General features: G+C 33.7%; 1 protein-coding gene across 2 annotated transcripts in view; it reads left to right on the top strand.

Annotated features, from left to right (window-relative positions):
• Positions 1-25,023, top strand: part of DMD (dystrophin) — a 1,914,059-nt gene that overhangs the window by 497,011 nt on the left and 1,392,025 nt on the right. For both annotated transcript variants that reach the window (XM_054720874.1, XM_028129748.2), the window contains exons 33-36: positions 9,529-9,651; positions 12,112-12,249; positions 15,314-15,466; positions 16,330-16,512. In XM_054720874.1, the coding sequence (XP_054576849.1) occupies positions 9,529-9,651; positions 12,112-12,249; positions 15,314-15,466; positions 16,330-16,512 (597 nt within the window). The remainder of the gene's footprint in view (positions 1-9,528; positions 9,652-12,111; positions 12,250-15,313; positions 15,467-16,329; positions 16,513-25,023) is intronic.

Here is a 25,023-nt window from a genome sequence, read left to right as displayed (position 1 = left end):
ATTAATGAAGGAAGGGTTTGGGAAAGGGAACACTTTGAATTCACTCTTATCATCCATGTACTATTTCTGGCCACAATGCTTGGCATTCTGGTGCTTATATGGCTAGGAGTTTACTAGCGACTTAAGGAGTTTACTGTTTAGCGGTTGAGTAAAATATGTTCATGGATACTGGGCTAAGAATGAGTGTGTGCTGAGTTAATTTAGTTGCCTCTCTAGCAACATAGAGAATATAACAATTCAGGATAAACTTATGATAAAGTTCAAATGTGTTTAATGGAGAGTAAGTTGCATTTGCGTACAGAATATAGAGTATGAAGCATGAAGCTTTAGTTGTGCATAAGACAGAAAAGGATGATTAGACACAGTGTGCAGAGGTCATGGCAACCAATCTAATAGTTTATGCTTAATTCAGTAGGCAATGAGGAGTTTTTGATGGATTTTTTTCATAGACTACTGAAAGTTTAGTTCAATAGTGGTTGTGAAGAGAATTCAGTAGAATTATAACAGGAAGTAGGGAAACCAATTTGGAAGCCATAGTAATAATTTAGATGAGAAACAATGGGTACCTCAAATAAAGAGGTGTGTATGGGAATGGAAAAGAAATGACAGTTGAGAATAGTGACTCTCAAACCTTTCTTACTGTGGGAATTAAAACACAACTTGTTGCCTCCGTCCCAAGATTATAACTCAGTAGGCCTTGGGTGGGACCTGATAAGTTACATTTCTAGCAAGTTTCCAGGTGATGTTGATGCTAATGATATAGGGACCACACTTTGAGAACCGCTGATCTAGAGACATTGAAAACTAGCCTAAACTTAAAGTATTACTTATGAAAATGATGCAATGAAAATGACTTAGGATTCAAGACTTATTGAGATGAAAGTCTGCATATGAATTACAAGAATAAAATGTGCATCAAGATATATTTGTCCCATTGTAATACTTAGTTTCAAAAAAATGTAGACTAAAACAGACTTTTCCTAGCTATGTCCTATTAATAAAGGCAATTACTTGGTTAGAAGATATTATGAAACTTATATACATAATTTGCTCAATTAAAGTGTTTTCTCTTATAAAGACAGAAATAGTTCACTTTTCTGTTATTGGCCTTCTAATTGGTACTAACTAGAAGAAAAGTGAACTTGTTTTTCGTCTTTTCTTCATTAAGATTTATGTGTCATTGTGTATGATATGCCATATGTCCTTTAATTTTCTAGTGGGCATCAAAATTTTTGAGATTTTGACAATCTGATATCATATATGTAAATATTCATAGTTGTATTGTCAAGTTTTTGACCTCCAACCCGTGTTAGAAGATCAAAAGTAATCATTCATTGGACCAGATACTTTCAGATATATATACAGCTATGAGAAAGCCAGTGAGTTTCCCATTTATTGTAGACTATATCAGGAAAAAAGAGACACACATGGGTGAGTCTAAGCTATCTTAAATAGTGATTTTATAAGTGAAAAATAATGTATAAATATAGTAATAATAGTTTAGATAGATATATTGGCTCTCCTAAATATCAGTGGGAAATAAATAATATATCTTACAAATGTGACCAAAATGTCAAAATAAGGTTTATTGGATTAGAACATTTTAATTAAAATCTAATTTTCAATAATTAGCATTATCAATACAAATATGTTGACCTTTTTCCCCTTTGTAGTCAATTTATAATTAAACACCTTCTCTGATAGAAGAGAATAGGATCTGTCAATTGGTACAGTTATTCAACAGAAAGCATAGATGAAAACTCAGGCAAAGATCTATAGATATTGCATAATCTATAGAGTATTAATTACAGCTAAAACCCTGAAATAATAGTAACAGATTAATACCCAAGCTACGTAATACTATATCTGCTAATTTTATTTTACTGAAATAAATCTGAAATGAACTTATCAACAGAATTATTACTAATAACATTTTACATTAACAATACTTTTTCACATTTGAATTTTCTATCACTATAGCAACGTTATTTTGAAACTTTGATAATAATTTCCTTTTGTAATCATCTAAAATGTTTTCAAAATAGATCTTAATTGAGTTTGGTGAGCAGTGTCATGTGATAAAATTTACTGGGTCTTATGTATTAGCATATTTTAAATGATTAGATCTATTTGTTAATTCCTGATTATGATTCTTTAAGAAAGAAAAGTATTTCTTCAATTAGCCAACAAAAGTAATCATGCCTTGAACCAGGGGCTTTCAAATATTTATAGCAGGCCAGTGAGTTGCTCAAGTTCTCAGTTAGATAGCCTGATTATAACACATTAGATCCCAGTCCATTGATTTGTCTATGCCAACATGCTGTCTCATCATGTACTTAATTATCTCTATTTATGTTATCAGATATTTGTTGGTCTAGAATGTGTTAGTATAAACATGTTCAATTTCACTAAAAACACAGTGACTTTAGTGCACTTCTCTGTGTTAAAAAAATAACAAAAGGAATTGAACTAAGAACAGAAATGAGAAAGGAACAGAGGTAGGGAGGAAAAAGAAAGGAAATAGAAAAAGAAGACAAAATAAAATTGTCCAGAATGTTATTTTTGCTTTTAATTCATCTTTCTCCCCATATATTTTATAGTTACATCCTTTCCACTTCAATTTCAATTACTACTACTGAATTCATGTAATCTTGAGGTAGAAAGATATTCAAGTAATAACATAAAGTAGATAGAGTGGACTGATACTTGAACCACCAATATATTTTAACCAATCAGAATATTTTGTATACAATTCTTAAAAGTGTAAGCATGAAATTAATCTAATCAATGAAAAACCAGTAGGGCTATACTGGATAATGTCCTTTAATTAGCCTCATAAATTTGGGAAGTTAATTTTTTTTCATTTTTATCCTCAAAGCATCAGAAATAAACCAATGCCTTGCTTAATATCAAAAGAATGTAACCAATGAAATGTCACCATTACCAGTTACATTTGTTTTTAAGTATTATTTCTTATATTTCTTGAAGTTTACTCTCATGAATTTAAAATGAATGAACAAATAAATCTATAAACTACTTTATCTGATCACCTTTGTTCTAGATAGATGTTTACAATATGCTTATTTCGCTTTGTTAAGTTTTCTTTCCTCTCCAGATATTTTTATTTTAATAGCTCTTCATATCTTATCAGTAGTATGTCCTTTCTGTATTATAGGATATACTGGTCCTTTGAAGTTTATTCATTTCAGTTTCCATGAATTATTCCTATTTTATTTTATTCTATAACAATATTGTAATGATAAATAAATTTCAAAGCTACAGAATGGAAAGAGAAAACTGATTGAGTTGAAGTTATTTTAAACCAACCTGTAGCACTTGGATTATTTATTTTCAATTTAGATTTTAGTGTAATTTGAATGTAGTGGCCATTTATCATGATGACTGCGATTACATATTCCATATTACCAAATGTTTACTCTACTGTCTGTGTAAACACAGTCATTATTATGTTAGTGTTTACATGCACTTTGGAAGTACTATTTAATCAAAAGAAAGCTTACATTTTAAAAATGATAAAGTGTATCTGAGTGCATTTGAATGCTTCCAGTTTACAATGAATCAATTTGTAATTAAATTTGCTTTTATCAGCCTGTTATTGTTTGTAAACTTGTTATACTTCACCTTCAATGCTAAAACTTTAACAAAGCCTTAAACTTCATTAATCCTAAAGCATACAGCAAAGCACAACTAGCTGTTCAGCAATCTGAAACATTAAAAAAAATCAAGGAAAACAAAGTGTTGTCTTTCTCAGTTTCTATGTCTCTTCTTTCTTTTGTGTCCGTTTATCTCTCTCTCTGATTTTTAAGCTTCGCTATGTTTTACTTTATTTGTACTTTGTATGACTACACAGTCATGCTAAAGCTTTTAAGATGAAAAGGTAAGTAAAAAAAATTAAACTTCAAAACCTATGCTTGGTTCATACTTCCTCATTTGACATTATAACTTTTGCTAGACTATTTTCTATGTATTCTAAAACCTGAAACATATCTTATGTGCACTGATACTGTGTGATTTAATTGTTATTCCCATTCTATGGTCATATATTTTCTTTAAAGTCAATAGAAGTAATTCATACAATAATTAAGGTGATATATCCACCATTGATTTAAACTTCTTTAAATAATTTGCTATAATTCTGAATTGAAAATGCAGGCATTATATTCTTTATAAGTTTTAAACTTGGATTACTCATGAGTGAGATATTAAATTATGGATTCTTGATTATATACCTTCCTTTCATAAAGTGTCATAAGAATTGCAAATTACAAAGACAGTGAAGACCAAGAATGACATACAAAATTTTATTGGTCAAGAAAGTACTTTACATGTTAGAATTGTCATGACATCGTGGTGAACCAGTGAGTCTTAAGGAAGGCATAAATTTTCCCAACCTCTTTTATCTAAACAAAGAGCATTAATCACATAGATGTCAAATGGGTGGTCTGATAGGCCCGTAGCATAGCCAAACTTAATTGGGTTGAGTAGTTATGGATATTTTGGTTATAAAGTTGGTCACTGGTTAATTTAGTTAATATATTGGATGTACTACAATTCAATTTATATAATATGCTCCTTTTCTATACAAAATAAAATAGTTATATTTGTTAAGGAAAATACAGAGTAATGTAAGATATATTCCCCCAATCGAGGATTAAAAAATCTGCTGGTGAGGCAAAGTATAAGCCCTTCAAAGTCAAATGACATTGTATTCAAATATGTAAGATACTGCAACACAACCTAGGATTACACATAAATGAGCAATAGATTCATGATATAACATGTCAAAACCATCTCCATTAGATTTTCTATTCTTAGATGGCTTCCTGAAAATTCCTTTCAGAAAACAAATCTGAATGTGCGTGAATGACGTGGACATTTTACAAATTATCTAAATCTACTGTTTGACTATTATTAGTAAGACATTATTCCTGTCACATATTTCAAACTAATAATGAGCTCTTGGTAATTTTCAAAGTCATGTTTATAATAGTTACTGTCACTCTGTACTGTTAATAAGGTAGCTATTGAGTATTTGAAATGTGGCTATTGAGTATTTGAAATGTGGCTACTCAAAATATGTTGTAAGTATAAAACATAGTGGGTTTTGAAATCTTAATATGAAAAAGTAAATGCAAAATATTTGATTAATTGATATTGGTTATAGGTTTATATGATACTATTTTGGATATATTGTTTAAGTAACACATGTTATAATTAATTCCATATTTTTAATCTTTACTCTGGAAAATAGAACATTAAAAATTACATGTATGGCTCACATTATATTTCTGTTTAGCTGCACTGCTATAGATAAACAAAATCCTTTGAATTCAGAGGAAATAATTTCCTGTAAGCTGATAAAATTTCATGGAAGTATTCATGTGAAAAGTGTATCATTTCTAACATGTAGCCTGATACATCATCATTCTGCCTCTAATTGTATACTTTCAGCAGTGCAAAACTCACTACTTTAAAAATAGTGCTTTTAAAAAGAAAAAAATTGCAACATTAATCAATTGTTCCTATAGTAAACACAATTTCAGGCTCCAATTAATTTCTGTTCATTGATTCTGGTTGTTCACTTTGGAACCACAGAGATTAATTCAAATCCCTAATATCCATAGTGACCTTTTAAACAAATGCAGAATAGGCTTTGATCAGGAAATCTGGATTCTAAGCATACTCCTAATGAAATCTAAGTTTACACGATCTTGCTTGAATACTTACTCATTTTGTAGTAGTGTTTCTGTAAATCTGTTTATATCTCCTTATATTATTTTTGTACCAGCTGGTATTCAGGTCTTTTCAATTTTATACAATGAGATTTATGTTATTTCAAACTCTAGATCATTCAAGAAATCCTTGAAATGTTTATTTTTATTCACTTAGCTTTTTAGGAAATCACTATGTTGTACACCTGAAACTGATATAATTATTTAATATTGTATACCAACTATACTTAAAATATTTATTTATGAGTGTACAGTATGTATTAGGAATGATCTGGGTTGAACAAGACAAACAGCCCTCATCTTCATGGGGTGTTCGTGGAACTCATTCCTCTTTGTGGATTGTTGTTGCTGTTGTTTGTGTGTGTGTGTGTGTGTGTGTGTGTGTGTGTGTGTGTGTGTGTGTGTGTTTTGCATGTTTGTTTGTCTCCAAATAATGCCTGGTGAAAATACTGCACAGGGCAGAACAAGTACAAAGCCCTATGGAATCCTCTTTGAGACCACCCTCTACATTGATGCAGATTAATTAACCAGCAATTTTTGTTATTAAGAATGATACAACTTTACCAAACTGGAGTGTTAATTTCTCCATGTTCACCATTAGAATTGCATGAGCTTGTAAAATACCATGGTAAAATAAAAACGCCATGTCAACAAGCATTTATTTTATCCGTTATAAGCAGTATGTTTTCAAAAAGGGAGGTCTTGAACTGAGCCAATGGATGAGTCTGATTTTGAGAGGAAACAATAAGAGCCAATATTTGTTGAGCATTTATTATGTCAGATGGATGCATTGAAAAAATAACCAGTATTTATTGAGCATTTATGATATATCAGACAACATTCTAACATATTTGATACTCACAAAAATTCTATGAGGTAGATATTCTTCTTATTCTTATGTTACAGATATGGAAACTAAGACTCAAAGAGAACAAATAACTTGTCCTGGTTCCCTCAGCTATTAAATGGTGGAACTCAGATTCAATAGGCATTCTCATTTAGAAGTTTAGGCTCTTCACCAGAACATTAGAAACATTCTGAGCACCTTGAGGAAGATTAAATAGGAGCTCACCAATAGAACTGCATAAAAGACTAGAAAGGTCCATGGGGCAAGATTAGGTGAAGCTGGATTTTGGACTTTATTATATTTGTACTACTTGAGCAGAGAGATAACATAATGAAAGTCATGTTTGGGGAGTGTGTTGACCTGATCCCAGTGCACAGGATAGAACTGGTGAGGTTGGAAGAAGATTATACCCCTGTGAGGATGTTATTGCCTTAGTTCCTGTAAAAGGAGAGGAGAGATGGTATCTCTAGGAATGGGAATGGTGAATGAATTGACAATTATTTGATATTTATTGGACATGAGGGTAAAGTATTAAAAAATGGCATCACATTTTTTAAGCCTGAGTGACTAAGAAAAATGATCATCTATTATCAGAATGTAGGAAGTTGATGTTGCAAGAAGTTTGGTGGAATGATAATGAGTTCATTTCTAGACATGTTGAATTTCAAGTGAGAACTCAGCTGACTGTTGGAGAATTTAGATAGGAATTCAAAAGTGAGGTCACAGCTAAAGATGAATATTTGGGAGCTATTATGAAAGCTATGGTTAAATTTTGGAAGATCATACAATTTATTAAGGAAAGAGAATTGAGAAAGAGATACAGAGGTCCAAGATCTGAGCCTTATTTATTTATTTTTTAAATTTTTATTGTTGAAAGGTTTGCAGATGTCCCCTCACCCCCACACACTCTTCCCCACTCCCACCCCACCCCTGACCTTCACCAACTATTGTTTATGTCCAGAGGCTATGCATATGCATATAAGTTTTATAGATGTCCCCTTCCCCCCTACTCTTCCTCACTCCCACCCCACCCCTTCACCACACTATTGTCTATGTCTATAGGCTATACATATATACATTCAAATTGGTTAATCTTTTCCTGCTCTCCTCTTCCCTCTAAGAATTCTCAGTCTGCTGCATGCTTCCATGTCTCTGGCTCTATTTTGTTTTTCACTTTATATTGTTCATTGGATTCCACATATAAGAGAGTTCTGAGACTTTTTAAACCACTATATTTGAGTATGTGGAGAGAGAATGAGCTAAGAGAGGAAGCAGGTATAGGAGTAAAAAAAAAACACAAAAACAAGCGTGTGGATCCATGTTATTTTGACTTCCGGGTACTCAATAAAAGTTATTTTAAACATTAATTATTATCACATAGTCACAAAAATGTGCAGAGCAGTGTGGTTGCTCTTATTATTAGCAAATGTGAATAACAATTCAATTATATAAAATACTGCCACATTAATTTTGTGTAGTTATTGTTCTAAAAGTTATTAAACATTTTACTTTCATAACACTTTGAATAAGATATGATTTTTAAATTTAGAAGTGCATCAATTATACACACATTGAAACATTCTTTAAGCATATTTAAAATACTATTCTGTACTGGTTCAGAAACCTAATATGATATTTCAAATTACAAACGATTATTAGGATTTAAAAACTAGTACAGAAAATCACTCACGTGAAAAAAGAGCCCATAAATCTTTTCTGGCATGTGTAGAAGTGCCTAGAAGAAAAGTGTTTATTCATATTGCATGTGACGATCATGCCCTGGTAAATAACATTTTATTATTCACTTTTTTTATTAGTAACTAAATACTTTTAGATATTTGTCTTATCCTTGAACACTTATTGTCCTGTAGGAGATGCCTTCTATCTAATAATGGAAAACTGACTGGGGATGTGATGGGGAAGAGGAGGTGGGGACCAAACTTGATAAATGCAGTCATCCTGGCATAAGTCATTGAATTGGTTTTACAAATGTAAAATGTTTAGTTCTATTAGAAAATAATATTTCTATATGCCATTTATGAGTTTTCAAAAGCTATCAAGTTTAAAATATTTTCCAGTGTCTTAATGCAAAGAAATTGAGCACAGAGTAAAGATCAGTAGAATATTTTAACTGAACTTTTATAATTAAATATTGCCCACTGCTTTGAATATGTTTGATTTTCAATATATTATCATTCATCAGTCTACTTCAAATGGTGTTTTTTTGAAAACCAGTGTATTTTAAAGTTGTTTGAGATTAAGCTCCTTATGAATTTTGAAATTAAAGAAACTGTGATGTTTATAAGGTTGGAAAATATGTAATTCAGATCTTTTTATGTGAAATATTCTGGTTTCATTCATTTGAATTTGTTGTGATATCAAAGAAAGCATTTCTAGGGCAAGCTAATGGCATTGTTTATCTTATGAGAACATGCCTGTCAATTTCTCCATGCTAAAGATGTCATTTGAAATATCTGAGCAGATAGTCATGCACTTTTTCTGAGGATAAGGAGACAATTCTGCATTTTTAACTAAGGTTACTGGTATTTGATGAATGAGGCAATTTCTGATAAGACATATTTGCCCAAATGGTATTTATATCAGAATATTTAAAACAGGATCAAATTCAACTTGAAAATATTAACAATTAGCCCAGTCAAATATGTGGAAATTGACTTTTGTTGAAAAAACAGAATGATGAATTGCATTGTCTTGCATGTGTATCCAGCTCTGATAATGTTAAATGTTTGTCTTTATTTGCATCCTCAGGTACTTTCCTAGTGTATTTCAAAACTTTCATAAAGTATAATATGGAAACATAATGCATGTCATTATTTTAGCAACAGGAGGTTGAACAAATATATTTTTGGTTTATATTTCTCATAAAAAGTAATTTTAATTTAAATTAGCACTATCTTTTTTTTTTAGGCCTCCATTCCTTTGAAGGAATTGGAGCAGTTTAACTCAGATATACAAAAATTGCTTGAACCACTGGAGGCTGAAATTCAGCAGGGGGTGAATCTGAAAGAGGAAGACTTCAATAAAGATATGGTAAATTGGTTCTGATGAAAGTGTGAATGAACTAGGAGTGAAAATGAATAAATATTTGGAAAGAAATTACATAACTCAGGCTACAAACTAAATTATCAGGCCATACCTTGCACATTTTCTGATTCCAATGATTTATTACAAATGAAAAATATTATTGTTGAGCTATTATTATGAGTGGCAAAGTACAATAGTACGGCCATATAGGAGCACTAACAGATTCTAATAAATAGCTCAGCAATTTTGCTTTGACCTGTACTCTTTCCAAACTCAGAGGATAAAATGTAATGAGAATAAAAGTCAAATCAGAAAATAAACTGGAACTCAACTGTCACTGATGGCTGAGATTTTGTGTCAGTCATGTTTTTGGTAATATAACATTTATTTAAGAGAAAGGGCAATCACATACAATATAAACATTGTTTATTAAAGTTTACCATGATTGGTTTTACCAAAAAGTTGAATAAATAGTATAGTGTGTATATAAAATACATATACATTTATGCTGCTTATTTCATGGGGGTAAAAAAATGTAACCATGTGGGCTATTCCCAAACTGGTAACATCCTTATTCAACCCTGATTAATTTCAAAGTGACTTTTATATTTCTTTCTGGCTTGAATATTTTTGTGTCACACCCCTTTTCACTGACTTTTTTTCTCCTCCACCTTTTCACATTTTCCTTTCCTTCTTTCACAGCCATCACCTATATGGCATCCTTAAACTTTACATATATTATTCTAGAGATTTCTGACATGTATTGATGCTAGAGGCTTCTCAGACAATGCTTGAAAATGACATCCAAAGGCAGTATATTATTTTTTTTATAATAGGCATGCAAAGCAATAAGAGAATTATTTTCACAAATCTTAGTTCCCACTGGTATCAATTCTGGCTTCCGGGAGCTGCCTGAATCAGTGCTCCCCGTGTAAGGGGTTTGGGGGCCTTGCCAGCTCAGCTCATGGAAAGAAAGACAAGAAGAGGCTTTCCAAGATGCTGAGTTACAACTGTCTCTACTTCATGTCAAAGAAGAAACCTGAGGGCACCGAGTTGAAACAGTGTGCTGCTTACCTCAGGCTGATCACCTCCTTTGGCCAATACCTCTCACCGGGTACAGGGAAAGAAATTTTCTTGTTTGTTTATTTTTTTGTCCTCAGCCCTAGGAAATGTTGCAGACTTTTAAAGACATGTTAAAATAAGTAAGGTCTTTTTACATGCTATAAGTATACACAGGGGCAGGCAAAAGTATGTTTATAGTTGTTTGTATAATAAATAGTATAATAATAAAGAATAATACAACGATAAGCTGTGTTTTCTGTACTCACAACTGTAAACATACTTTTGCCCAACCCTGCATATGTCTGCGTTACATTATTTCAATATACTAGTAACTGACAAATCTCAGATAAAAACCCCATTTATTCAAAGGAAAAATAGTTCCTCAGTTGTGTGTAGAAGTTTAAATATGTACTATAGAGTTGAAAATGTGATATCTGACTCCATGAAGAGTTATACACACACACACACGTGCATTTTTAAGAATGTTCTGATATTTGTTATTCTTAGCTCATCAGATTACTTTGGGTACCATTGCAGGATAAACCTCCTTGAAAGAAAGTTTTCATACATTGAGTTGAAAGAAATACAAGAAACTAGACATGAAATATTACATGGTTACATAGGTTAGTATATTAAACCAGCACTTATTCAAATAAATTCAAAGTAAATAAAGTAAAAATATTTTTGGAGTCCAAATAAGCAAAATACATATCAAAAACATTTAAAGCCATTTTTCTAATCTGTATTTAAATACTTATTTGATTGTATTTGTTTAAAAATAATATGCACATATGACATTTTTAAGAAATAATTTGCAATATTTGACAGCAACTTAACACCATTTTTTTACTAATGTCCTAATATTTATCATGAATTTGGACATTTAGGTTATTTAAATCAGAAATTATTAGAAATTAGTGTACATTTAAAACAAAATGTTTTCACTTAAAAGTGATTGTTGAAATTTTAAGATTTGTTGCCATCTCATACTCACACATCCACATCCATATTCTTATATGGATTACTTAGCATTATAAATGACCAGTTAAGTTTACTTCTCCTAACATTTTCAATTTCTAAAAATATACTGAAAATCAAAGCGAAAAGAATGCTTTCACAGCAATTCAGGACTTGTCTGAAATGATGAAGTACCTTATTCCCCCATCTGCCTACATATGCCCCTTATCAAATGTGTCCTTTTGAACTAGACCAGAGGAAACTTCTTTTAAAAGTTAAAGTACAACATATAAAAGAAAAACTGTGAGCACAGTCTCTTATAATAACATCCCTTGAAAGTTTCAAATTGGATTTTTTGTGTTTAAATAACATGTTTTATTATCTTTGTTAATGATGTACAGCTTTTTAAAAACCAAAATGAAGACTGTACTTGTTGTTTTTAATCAGAGTGAAGACAATGAGGGTACTGTAAAAGAATTGTTGCAAAGAGGAGACAACTTACAACAAAGAATCACAGATGAGAGAAAGCGAGAGGAAATAAAGATAAAACAGCAGCTGTTACAGACAAAACATAATGCTCTCAAGGTATTAGAGCTAAAATTATAATATACCTTGCCTGTGGTTTCTTTTCATATGTAGGGTAAAATATATTGCGCATAAATAAAATCTGCTTAAGAATCTTACTCACCAGAAATACACTATTTCCCTGTTCAATGTGTGTGCTTTATTTAACATTTTTGAGTAGTGTCTTTAATTTTGAAAGATGTGTTGCTTAACAATTTTGAGGGGTTTTTTTGGTTAGATAATTTTTGCTGAGTAGAAACCCAAAGATATGAAAATACACCATGTGTAGCATTTTTGCATTTTGTTTTATACTAGTTTGTTCTTAGAAGTTATGTTTACATTTATCTTGAAAACCCTGCTTAACTGCCAAAATAACCAATCTATATTTTTGGGCTTTTTAATTCTTGTATGTTAGTGATTTTATGTAGAGTAGGTCCATGTTTTTTTTTTTTGGTAGCCCATTACTTATTTAGTAAGGCCTGGGATTCTACTTGAATTTTTCAATGAATTTCATTTTCCCTTCAAGAGTCACTCTGCAACTAACTAAGCATCTGCAAGAGTCTAATTTTATTTATGCAGGAATCTTCAAAATAATTTTCATGTCCTTGAAGAAGAACTGGTACTCTCCTACTAACCAGTGATAGTGTATTGCTTCAATGTGGATTTGTGCAGGAAGGACATAATAAAGTACTGGTTTATTTATAGTAATATGTGGGAGGTTCTTGAACTGATACTGGACATGCGAAGAGTTTTGTGGAATAACCCTTTTTTATGTGCTTTGCAATGTTCACTATTTGCATGCATGGCTGATTTTCTAACACTGTTAATAGCCCAACTTCTCATTGTAAATCACTCTTTTAAAGCTATGTATCTATGTAGGTGGATCCAACTAGTAAGTGGATGGAGTCTGCTTTCTATATGTCAATAAGAGTATAAAAGCTTTTCCCATATAGCCAGACAACCAAATAAGCACTGCTGAGAAAGTAATTACACAATATTGTGCCTGCAAGTAATCCACGAGGAAAGTCTAATTGGCCAGCAGGTGTTCTGAAGGTAACTGCTGAAAAATATAGTAAATACAAAAGGTCTGTTTCTAGAGGGAAAACAAGAGCAAGCCACAGTGTGCTCAGAAAATCAGAAATCTGTGTAACTCACACTCTTCCAACTGTGACCAAGCTTACAGAAAGGAGCATCTACACTGGTCATAGGATGAGATGTGTCTTACAGAACAGCAGTGTTTAGTGTTTATCTGGTATGGCTCTAAAGAAATCTATAGACTATCTCTAAATATTTTTACACAGTACACATCACCTTGTGCTTAGTAAATCAAAGGAGTTTCATATTGTATGAGCAGAAGCCATTTCTTTTGGCAAACATAGGAGTTGTGTCATGAATAAGGCACTGTTCAACTCTCATTTCACGTGGCTGTGTCTTGGTACCTTTGAAAAAAGCAGCATTCCATCTGGCTCATCCCAGGCATTTATTACCTCCACAAGAGATTTAGAAATCCAACTAAAAATGTAAACTGCAGCAACTTTTACATCCCCAGTTTTAAACAAAATGGAGAACAAAATCTATATTATTATTGAAAAATATGTGTTAGAAGTAGTGAATGAAATTCTACTCCACTTGCCAAACCAATCTACACCACACAGTTCAGTATATATGTCAACCTGCCCATTGAGTCCAATTCTAATCCTTATAAAATAGTTCAAATAAGTTAAAAACCTTCTAATACAATGCATATTTCAGCAGTTCTTTGAGACTCATTATTTTCTTCTGCTCCAATTAAATCTATACATGAAGCCCCAATTGCTACTTCTCTGACTAAATGAAAGCTGTATTCTGAGCTCCTATATTGCCTCGTGTTACCATAAAACGGTATTTTAACAAATCATATTGAACAGAGAAGACATTGGTTGTGCTTGTACAGAGCAAGATAATTGCCCTGTTGTTGACTTATTAAATCAGCCACCTTTTTTTATCTCATCAGGTTGATTGGAAACCATGTATTATCCCTTTGCATTTTAAAATAATGCATTATTTTGCATTTGGAGCATGGTTTGATAGAGTAAGAAGAAGTTGGCCATGCAAGCCTTGAAAGAAAAAACATTTTTATAACGTTGAAATTGTCATTTTCATGTATACTCATGGGAATACCATTTTCACACTTCTATGTATACTAGAGGCCTGGTGCATGAAGTTCATGCACTCGGGGCGAGGGGTCCCTTAGCCCAGCCTGTGCCCTCTCACAATCTGGGAGCCCTCGGGGTATGTCCGACTAACAGCTTAGGCCCAAACAGTTGGACATCTTCAGTGCTGCCACAGAGGCGGGAGAGGCTCCAGCCATCACCACTGTGCTCGCCAGCAGTGAGCCCGGCTTCTGGCTGAGCAGCACTCCCCCTGTGGGAGCGCACTGACCACCAGGGGGCAGCTCCTGCATTGTGCATCTGCCCACAAGCATGGTGGTCAGTGCGTCATAGCAACCCGGTCCTTCCGCTGTTCAGTTGATTTGCATATTAGCCTTTTATTATATAGGATAGCTTGAAACATTTTATCTCATTAGTTAAGGTGATTTTACATTTCTAATCATAAAATATTAAATGCCCGTAAAACATTTTCACAGGGGTTTCTAAAACCATGAATGAAGTTACTTGACCACATAGACTTAAAATGTTTGTGTATGAACCCAGGGTGTAAGATATAAATTTTAGAAAATGTTAACCTGTTTTAAAAGTCAAATACAAACTTAGGTTTATACAAGTATTTAGTTAGATCAATTGTATTCATATTAAACTATTTCAGATAGATTACATGATCATTTAATTCACTTAACAGAATTTCTAATCAAGTTTAAACATGTCAAGAGGAAATACTTTAAGTTGGTCATTCAGGTTTCTTAGCTTCATGGTTCTGCCACATAAGTACATAATTGGATCATCTATTTGTATGTTCAGCATTTTAATGGAAATTTAATCAAAGTTATACAAGGAGGTGAGGGACTCAAATTATTTTTAAATAACTACAGCCAGACGTGTACTATACATATATATTGATATTTCAATAATATCTGCACCATGAACAGGATTTGAGGTCTCAAAGAAGAAAAAAGGCTCTAGAAATTTCTCATCAGTGGTATCAGTACAAGAGGCAGGCTGATGATCTCCTGAAATGCTTGGATGATATTGAAAAAAAATTAGCCAGTCTACCTGAACCGAGAGATGAAAGGAAAATAAAGGTAATGTTGTTTTAGAATGTCAATCCTAGATTTTATTGCTACCATTTTATTTATTTAACTTAAAATGTGTGGATCATATTTAAAATGTTGATATGGTTGTTTATTAGTGTTCTCTCTGATTTTATGTATTTCCTTGTATTGTATTTTTTTAGTAAATGTTTTGTATTAAGTGTTTTCAACTGAATTAATTTTGAGTGAATAAACTTTTATTTTTAGACAATGTACAAATTAATTAAGAAATGTTATGTGTTTTCTGGTAAAATTGTAATTGACTTTGTGTATCTTTGTTCCAGATGAACAAATGACTTACTGGTATATGGACGGCTTCTTTCTCATGTTAGCACATTCATTTCATCAGAGCATCTTCACACATCATTGTCAAATCTCTATAGATGTATTTGCATATTGTCTGAAGATGTTTTATTTTTCTGTTCTTTCTTTACTTTTTATTTTGCTTCATTCTCTGTTGAGTTCCTCAAAATTTTATAAAAAGGAAATAAAAAATTATTGATTTACCCTCTAAATTACATTCTATATGGATGGTCCCTAATAATAAATAATCACTCCAATTTGGGTCAACCCCCAAAACAGCAGAGGAATTTAGAAGAAGAAAAATATTAGATCAATTTAAATATTTTCTTAATTAGGATATCTAGCTAGAACTGAACATTCAAAGGATAACTGAAATAATATTTGGATTATTGGGTGAAGATGACAATAATGGCTTCCATATTTGTAAATTATGAAAAATGACAATAAAATGACAACAGCCTATGAAATTTCTGAGCGAAGTATTGCTGCTTATAGGTTGGTTGATGTGGTTAGCTAACTGCCCTGGGCCCTGTATTGGTTTTGCTCAATAGGAAATTGATCGTGAATTGCAGAAGAAGAAAGAGGAGCTGAATGCAGTGCGTAGGCAAGCTGAGGGCTTGTCTAAGGATGGGGCCGCAGTGGCAGTGGAGCCAACTCAGATCCAGCTCAGCAATCGCTGGAGGGAAATTGAGAGCAAATTTGCTCAGTTTCGAAGACTCAACTTTGCACAAATTGTGAGTTGTTACTGGCAAACCCACGTATGTGTTTGCAGCTGCTACTCTAATAACAGTGGCCTACTAACAAAACTGGAAAACAATTAAAAAAAAAAAAATCTGGGTGCAATTTCAAACTTCTAATATGCATTCTGAAAGTAAGTAGTTTCCCCTCACTTTGGGCTTCTGTAACACTAGTGGTTAATTTTTCAGATTAAAAATATAATAAATTAACAGATCATAGGAAGCAGCCCCTTACCAAAATTGAAAAATACATCTTTTTGCTGCATCATTTTTCATAACATAGGCAGTGTAATTTGTCAATTTATCATACATTTACTTTATTTCAGTGTCTAATCAAAAATTGCTTTCCTGGGATCATCTCATGCTACTTTTGCTTTCTTAATGTATACATGAAAAGTAATAAATATTTTGTGAATCATTTTATATCACCTTGCATAAGCCCTTATATCATTGACTTAAAAAATAATAACTTAGCCCTCATACCTGGCTTATCTATTTAATGGGTTAAATAATTTATTAGAAGAAATGGATGCCTAGTTAAGACGGTTGAATATTGATAGCAGATTGAAAAAATGTTAAATATTGTGACTACTAAAATATCTCAAACCAAAGAAAAAGGAACAACTGCTCCTCTTTCAAACAAGTGGCTGGTAAATTTGTGATTCTGTCTTTTAAAAGGTGATTGATAAACAGAAACTGGGTCTTCTTAGCTCTTTATTTGTAGTAGGTATATTAACCGTAGGAATTTTTTAACGCATACATGTTTTCATTCTATTCTGAGAAGTTGTAAAGTGAAGAGGAATGGTTACCACTATATAATTAGGCTAAGAGAGTACTCCTCCCAAAACCAGGATTTCAGAGCCTGGAGAATGAGGCTTTACAATTGTAGTAGATTGAATCATATGAACGCAACAGATAGTCAACCATTTTTTACCTATATAATGGCAATTCCACTTGTTTTAATCCATAGGTGAGACTTTTGGGAGGAGGGGCTTCTTATGTGATATTATTGATTCCATTTAATATGGCGTATATTTGAAAATATGTCAGAGCAATTAATATAACTATTATAAGCATATAATTTTGTTAATACTTCTTAGTTATCAAGGGAATATATACTTCATATTATTGTGACTTCTTTTACATGTTCGAAAAATCCATGAATACACTGTTTTCTGTGAAATCCAGTACCCTAAGATTTAATAGTAGCTGAATATTTTGAGACATTGGACATAATACAATATATTTAAACTACATATATATATATATATATATATATATATATATATATATATATACACACACACACACACACACACACAGACACACACACATACATACAATTGATTTCGAAGAGGAAGGGAGAGGGAGACAGAAACATCAATGATGAGAGAGAATCACTGACTGACTGCCTTCTGCATGCCCTCCCTGGGGATCGAGCCCACAACCCAGACATGTGCTCTGACTGGGAATCGAACCCTGACCTCCTGGTTCATAGGCCAATACTCAAGCACTTAGCCACATCAGTCAGGCTAAACTATATTACATTTGACCTCCAATTCCAGCTGATTGCACTTTTCAGATCATTATTCTTTATATTAGATGTTATGACCATAATATGTCATAAATAAGTCAAGCTTACAGCAGAAAGCCTGTGTTTTTGAATGCAAAAAGAATTGAAAGATTAGACAACTATAAAGGAAATTCAAGTAAAATAATTTTGCCTTGATTTAATAGATTATTCAAGGAGAAGTCCTTTGCTTTTAATTATCTGACTAGTAATTTCTCCATTCTAATTATCCTCAAATATTAAAACACACTCTATATGCAGGATTAAATTTTTAACAACCTGGTAAAGGTATGTCATTAACACTTTATAATTAAATAGACACAGTATAAAAAATCTCCATAAAACACACTTAAAATATCATTATGTAATTAATTACACATAATAAGCTCCCAACAATATTTGTAAAACATAATAACAAAATGTTTGGTGAAATAAAGTATAAGGATATCTAAGCCACTATGAAAACTTAAAAATAACTTATAGTAAAATAACAAGATATATTTTCCCACAAACCATTTCTTCTTGATTTTATATCTGAAAGATTCAAAATTCAGAAGGTGCTGAATTTGGGAAAATATTTTTAGTTAAATCTTGATTTTCCATGATAATACAAGCAATAACAATATGTATGAAGTATAACAAATTTTATATTACAATTATATTGGACTTTATATTTTAGTCCTAAAATATTGTAGATGGTTGATATATCCAAGACATATCTTTATATTCCATTATATTTCACCAAGAGTAACATATATTAACAAACTGATTTGACATGTCCACTGGTTAAAAGCATCTTTCCCAATTATTCTATGATGAGGCCATTTGTAATATCCACAAGCAAATAGCTTAACCAAAAGTTATATTTGGAATAATCCTACAGTGGCCCTGATATAGCACAGGTGGTCAGAATTTCGAAATTCCTTACCCCGCTCTTCATTCCTCTTCTATGTTTTTTTTTTTTTAAATATATTTTAATGATTTCAGAGAGGAAGGGAGAGGGAGTGAGAGATAGAAACATCAATGATGGCAGAGAATCATTGTTAATCTGCCTCTTGCATGCCCCACAGTGAGGATCAAGCCCACAACCAGGGCATGTGCCCCGACCAGGAACCCAACCGTGACCTCCTGGTCCATAGGTCAATGCTCAACCACTGAGCAACACCAGCCAGGCTTCTCTTTTCTGTTTTTCTCATCTTTCTCTTAAAGGTCCTTTTCTGTTCTCTCTAGCTGTAAACTTTAGTCTTTATTGGACTTACTGAATTTCAGTTAGTCTTTCATATGTTAACAGTGGCAATTGAAGATTGTAGGCAGGATTGTAAGATGCTTAATATTTGATAGCTGAGTTTAAAATGAGGAATTACTTTTTTCTATTTCAGAAGTAAAGACCCATAAATATAGGCTAAGTAGTATAAATATTAGTGCATTTCAGGGACTATGTCCATGTCATAGCTATATAAGCAAAAATAACAATAAGAGCAATTCATGGACACAAACAACAGTATGGTGATTACCAGAGGGAAAGGGGTGGGGGGAGTTAGAATAGGGGAAAAGAGGGATAAATGGTGATGAAAAACTTGACTTTGAGTGGTGAACACACAATACAATATACACTGAGTGGCCAGATTATTATGATCTCTAAACGCATAATTGGCCACTCAGTATATATATATATACATACACATACATATGGTATATTATAGAATTATATACCTTAAAGCTATGTGATTTTATTAACCAATATCACCCCAATAAATATTTAAAAGACCAAAAAATATAAAAATCTTAGTAAAAGAAGAAAATGTTCCTTTACTACCTATAATTTCATTTGCTCTGGATATCCTATAGTTTCAAAATCCAAGTAAATAATGCTGATATTCAATATTTTATATCCAACAACTCTTATTCAATTTCTTATTTTGGATGTCTAACATGTATCTCAAAGTTAAGGTAGCCAAGTCATGAATAATTGATTTCTCCCCACATAAATTGGCTCCTATGGAGCTCTTTGAGTGTAAATTGCCCTTTCACTTAGTAAAAAACCTAGACATCATCCATGATTCCATTTTTCTCTTATATTATCCATGTAATTCACTTCAAATCCTGAGAGATAGAAACATCAATGATAAGAGAGAACCATTGATCAGCTGCCTCCTGCACACCCCACACTGGGGATCTAGCTGGCAACCCGGGCATGTGCCCTGACGGGGAACTGAACTATGGCCTCCTGGTTCATAGGTCGACACTCAACCACTGGGCCACAAAATACATTTGTTCCAATTAACACTGCTTATTGTGAAACTTGACTACAGGATGATTATCTCTCATCCTTGTTACTTCAGCATCCTCTAAGTCTTGCTTTCAGTCTTTTCCCAATTATACTATATTCTCCCTGATTAAGCCAGAGAGCTCCTAGAGCATAAGTGAAATTCTGACAACTCCCTGCTGATCATTACCTTTCACCAAAATCCTTTGAGCTTCTACATAATGTGAGCCCTGATTATCACTCCTATTACTCCAAATTTATCTTCCTTTGTGCCAGTCTCCTGTCATAGAGGTATAAAAGGTTCTCCTGTACTTAAACACACCAAATCATTTCCATCTTAAGACCATTGCACATATTGTTTCTTCATGAAAAATTTTTTGCCTATATTTTTGCATAGATGTTATAACTTAACTTAGCCACTTTGCCATTTAGGACCAGTGAACCTTTAGTAGAACGTTGATATATAATATAGACAGCTAATACTTAATAGGGATTTTTTTCTCCTTTGGAAGTAATTTTATACTCCTTACTAGAGGCCCAGTGCACAAAATTCGTGCACAGTGGGGAGGGGGGGCAGCGGGGAGTGTTGTCCCTCAGCCCAGCCTGCAGTCTCTCCAATCTGGGACCCCTCAAGGGACCTTCATTTTTTCCTTCAAGAGTGTGGTGGAAAAACCCTAGATCACCTTCTTGGATTCTTATAACCCAAATTACCAAGAACACTGCAAGTGGTGGCCTACAGGGAGCTTAGCCAATGAGTTGTCAGAAAAGGTATTTACTCTCAAACTGGTTTAGCTCAGTGGATAGACCGTGGGCCTGCAGACTGAAGCATCCCAGGTTTGATTCCTGTTAAGGGCATGTACCTTGGTTGGAGGCACATCCCCAGTGGGGAGTGTGCAGGAGGCAGCTAATGGATGTTTCTCTCTCATTGATATTTCCGACTGTCTATCCCTCTCCCCTCTTCTCTGTAAAAAAAAAAAAAAAAAAATCAATAATTTTTTTTTTTTAAAGTGTATTCTCTGCAGCTCATGCAGCCCCTGGGTTGTGTCCACTGGGCTAGAAGCATGTCCCTGCCACCCAGTGGTGGCTGCTGGGGTCTCCGCACACCCCAGAGGCCAGCAGCCATCCCCCTGTGGAGGGTGCTAGGCTGGGGGTGTGGACACAAACAGCCACTTGGTGCTGGAGCTTGGAAAGCCTCTGGGGTGGGGCAGGAACATCCCTGTCTCCAAACGCCCCGAGGCCAGCAGCCAGCCCCACCATGGGCCCCAGGCTCAAGGCTTGCAGGGACCCTGGGCAGCACACAGCAGTGGCTGCCAGGGTCTCGGCACACCCCAGAGGCCAGCAGCCAGTCTCTGGTCCTGGGCGCCTGGCTGGGGGCGTGGCCCCAAACCACAGCTTCGTGGAGAAGCCTTTGCAAGCCGCTGGGGGCGGGGCTTGATGCCTACACCTAGAGGCTTCGAGTGGCCAGGGGGCATTCTGGGACCCCTGCCGCTCAGGACCTAAGCAGGGGCCTACAGGCTAGGAGCGGCCTGGATCCGGAGGATGTTTCCTGGACCCAGGCCACTCAGTGCCCGCATATGCAAATTAACTGCCATCTTGTTCACTCTGATTGGCTGTGGGTGTAGTGAAAGTGTGGTCAATTTGCATGTTTCTCTTTTATAAGGTAGGATAATTATACATGCCAATTGGGAATTTAAGACAATTGTCCACAACAGCAGGTTTTATTGCAGCTACTTTTGGAAGTGTGTATACTGAGAAAAGACAAAAAGTTCTAGAAGCCTAACATTGAGGTGCTGAAGGGTGAATATGAGGAAGGTTACAGTAATGAATTGCAAAGGATAGCTTTCACTACATCAGAGTAAATTAGAATAAAGTATTTTAACAGCATATATTTCCTAAATATAAAAGTTCTTGAAAAGGTTAAAGAATACTAACTTTCTTAGTTGATTCACTTTATATTTCAATTTATTTATTTTTAGAGAGAGGAAGGAAGAAGGACAAGGAGAGGGGAGAGAAAGAGACAGAAACATCCATTTGTTGTTCTACTTATTTATGTGTTTATTGATTGCTTAACATTTGATAGCTGACTTTAAAATGAATTATTTCTTTCCTATTCAGAAATATAGGGTAAGTAGTGTAAAATTAGTGCACAATTTATTTTATTTATTTGAGAGAGAGGGAAAGGGACACAAACATCTATTTGTTGTTCCACTTATTTATGCATATACCGGTATGTGCCCTGACTGGGAATCGAACTTGCAACCTTGGCATATAGGGACTGCACTCTAACCAACTGAGCTACCTGGCCAGGCCCATAGATTCATTACAAATGTCAGAAGAAATGTATTATATAAATTAGTCTTTAAGTGAATAGTTTTGTAAAATGGAAACAGTTTTATATTGTAAACCTTTTTCCATTAACTCTTAAATATTATTTGAGTTTGAATAGAACTTTACATGTACAAAGAGCTTTCACATGTGTATAGGTTGATCCCACTAATAACCCCCACAAGTAAGTAGTATTTTCGTTGCTATTTTATAATATAAAAAGTAAATGAAGTTGTTGAGATATATCCAAAGTCACATGTAAGGTACTGCAGACACAAAACTTGATCTCAATGCTTCTCAAAAGGCTGTGGGGATTATTCAAAAAATATTTAATGTCCAAATAAGTTTGAGAAAAGCTGGGTTAAGAAAAGTCTCCTTACTCTAGAAAATTTCAGGGCTTTTGATATGCAAATGTGATTATGAATTTCTACAAGGGGAATAGATTCTGCAGACTTTCACATCTGGATAGTTGCAGTACAAAGGGGGAAATTTAATTTCAGTTTCATGATAGGATTCCTGTTTGAGTGGCTGTGAAGAACAAGTGTTCTTCAGGAAAAAAAAAATGGGGAAAACATCTCTGTACCATTATGCTTTTGTTAGTTTGGATTTTTTAAAACATGAAGCAGAGAGTACAAGAAAATTAATCACAGAGCTGCCAAAATAATGTATGGACCTAGTTTTGATAGCCTGTCACTTATTTTTTGGTGTGCATTTTTTCCTATTACATAATGGTAAGCAATTAGTTTTGAAAGTTAAATAAGGGGAAAACAGTTTTGTTTTGTTTTTATAATTGCTACACAGATTTTTTTCTTTACCTTGGAATAACAATAGAGATTGTCAGCTGCCAATGCAAGATCCTTGGAGAATTTGGGAACATACAGAATTTTCTTCTTTAGAAACAGAATAATGTTCTTTAGTAAACAGAATTGTGAATATAAAAGACTAATAATGGTTGCTAAAAAAATGAACCAAAGAGATATCTGCTTACAGAATTTTTATTTTCTCAGCTTCAATTCTGTAATTAACATATCACAATAACTAAGAAAGAAATTAGACAAGTAAGGATTTTATGTTGTTCTATATTGTTTGAGATAATAATATTTATCGCCATTTCTATAGCATTTTTTTCTAATCTTTAGTTGTGTAATAGAATCAGTTTAATGTTTGTTTAGTAAATAGAATATGTTCAGCTAGAATCAATTTCCAGGAAGATGACAGACTGACTGATTCCCTCATTCCTCATTTCAATGTATGGGAATTCTGCATAAAATACAAATTTTATAAAGTTTTATACACATAGCTGAGCTCAAAATATATGATGGAATGTCTCTTCCCCCAGTTGCCATAAATGAGCACATCATCTCCTATGATTTTGGATCTGCATTAAAGACCTTTCAGTAGAAAACATGTGTCCTTACGTAACATGTCACTACACAGATGTACATGTGGTGTTAGCCAGAAGGAAAGCTATGTGGGGCATAGGTGGAGGCGGGCAAAAGGGAAGAAAATTAGGACAGGAAGACTTTGTTTGGGGTGATGGGTGCAAGATGCAGTGTGCAGATAATGTTTTGTTGAGTTGTACACTTGAAACCTGTATGTTTTTGTAAACTAATGTCACCCCAATAAATGCAATAAAGAAGGGATAAATAAATTTAAAAAAATAAATAAAATCCTGCCTAAAACATAACCTTCAAAGGCTTCCCTCAGCATGTGAAGGGAGAACACTTAAATCCTACTCACAAACTCAATTCATCTGACAGAGATGGTAGCTGGAGAAAAATAATATTTTAATTTTTTTTCTTTATTGCTGCAAGTATTACAGATGTCCCCTTTGTTTGTTTTTTTCTCACATTGACCCCCCTCCACACCACATTCACCCCCCCAGACCTTCACCACACTAATGTCTGTGTCCATGGGTTATGCATATATGCATAAAAGTTCCCTGGTTAATCACTGCCCACTTGCCCCCCCGCCACCTCCTCTTCCCTCTGAGATTCCACAGTCTGTTAAATGATTCTATGTCTCTGGATTTATTTTGTTCATCAGTTTATTTTGTTCACTAGATTCCACATATGAGTGAGGCCAAGTGATACTTAAGTCTTTCTGACTGGCTTATTTCACCTACCGTAGCATAATACTTGCCAGGTCCATCCATGCTGTTGCAAATGGTAAGAGTTCTTTCTTCTTTGCAGCTGCATAGTACTTCATTGCTGTAAATGTACAACAGCCTTTTAATCCACTCATCTACTGATGGGCACTGGGTTGTTTCCAAATCTTAGCTATAGTAAATTGTGCTGCTATGAACATAGGGGTGCATATATCCTTTCTGTTTGGTTTTCGGGTTTCC

This window comes from Eptesicus fuscus, chromosome 1 (assembly GCF_027574615.1).
Source record: "Eptesicus fuscus isolate TK198812 chromosome 1, DD_ASM_mEF_20220401, whole genome shotgun sequence".
Classification (NCBI taxonomy): Eukaryota; Metazoa; Chordata; class Mammalia; order Chiroptera; family Vespertilionidae; genus Eptesicus; species Eptesicus fuscus.
The sequence above is the reverse complement of the archived record's forward strand: the minus strand, read 5'-3'. Positions and strand labels throughout refer to the sequence as shown.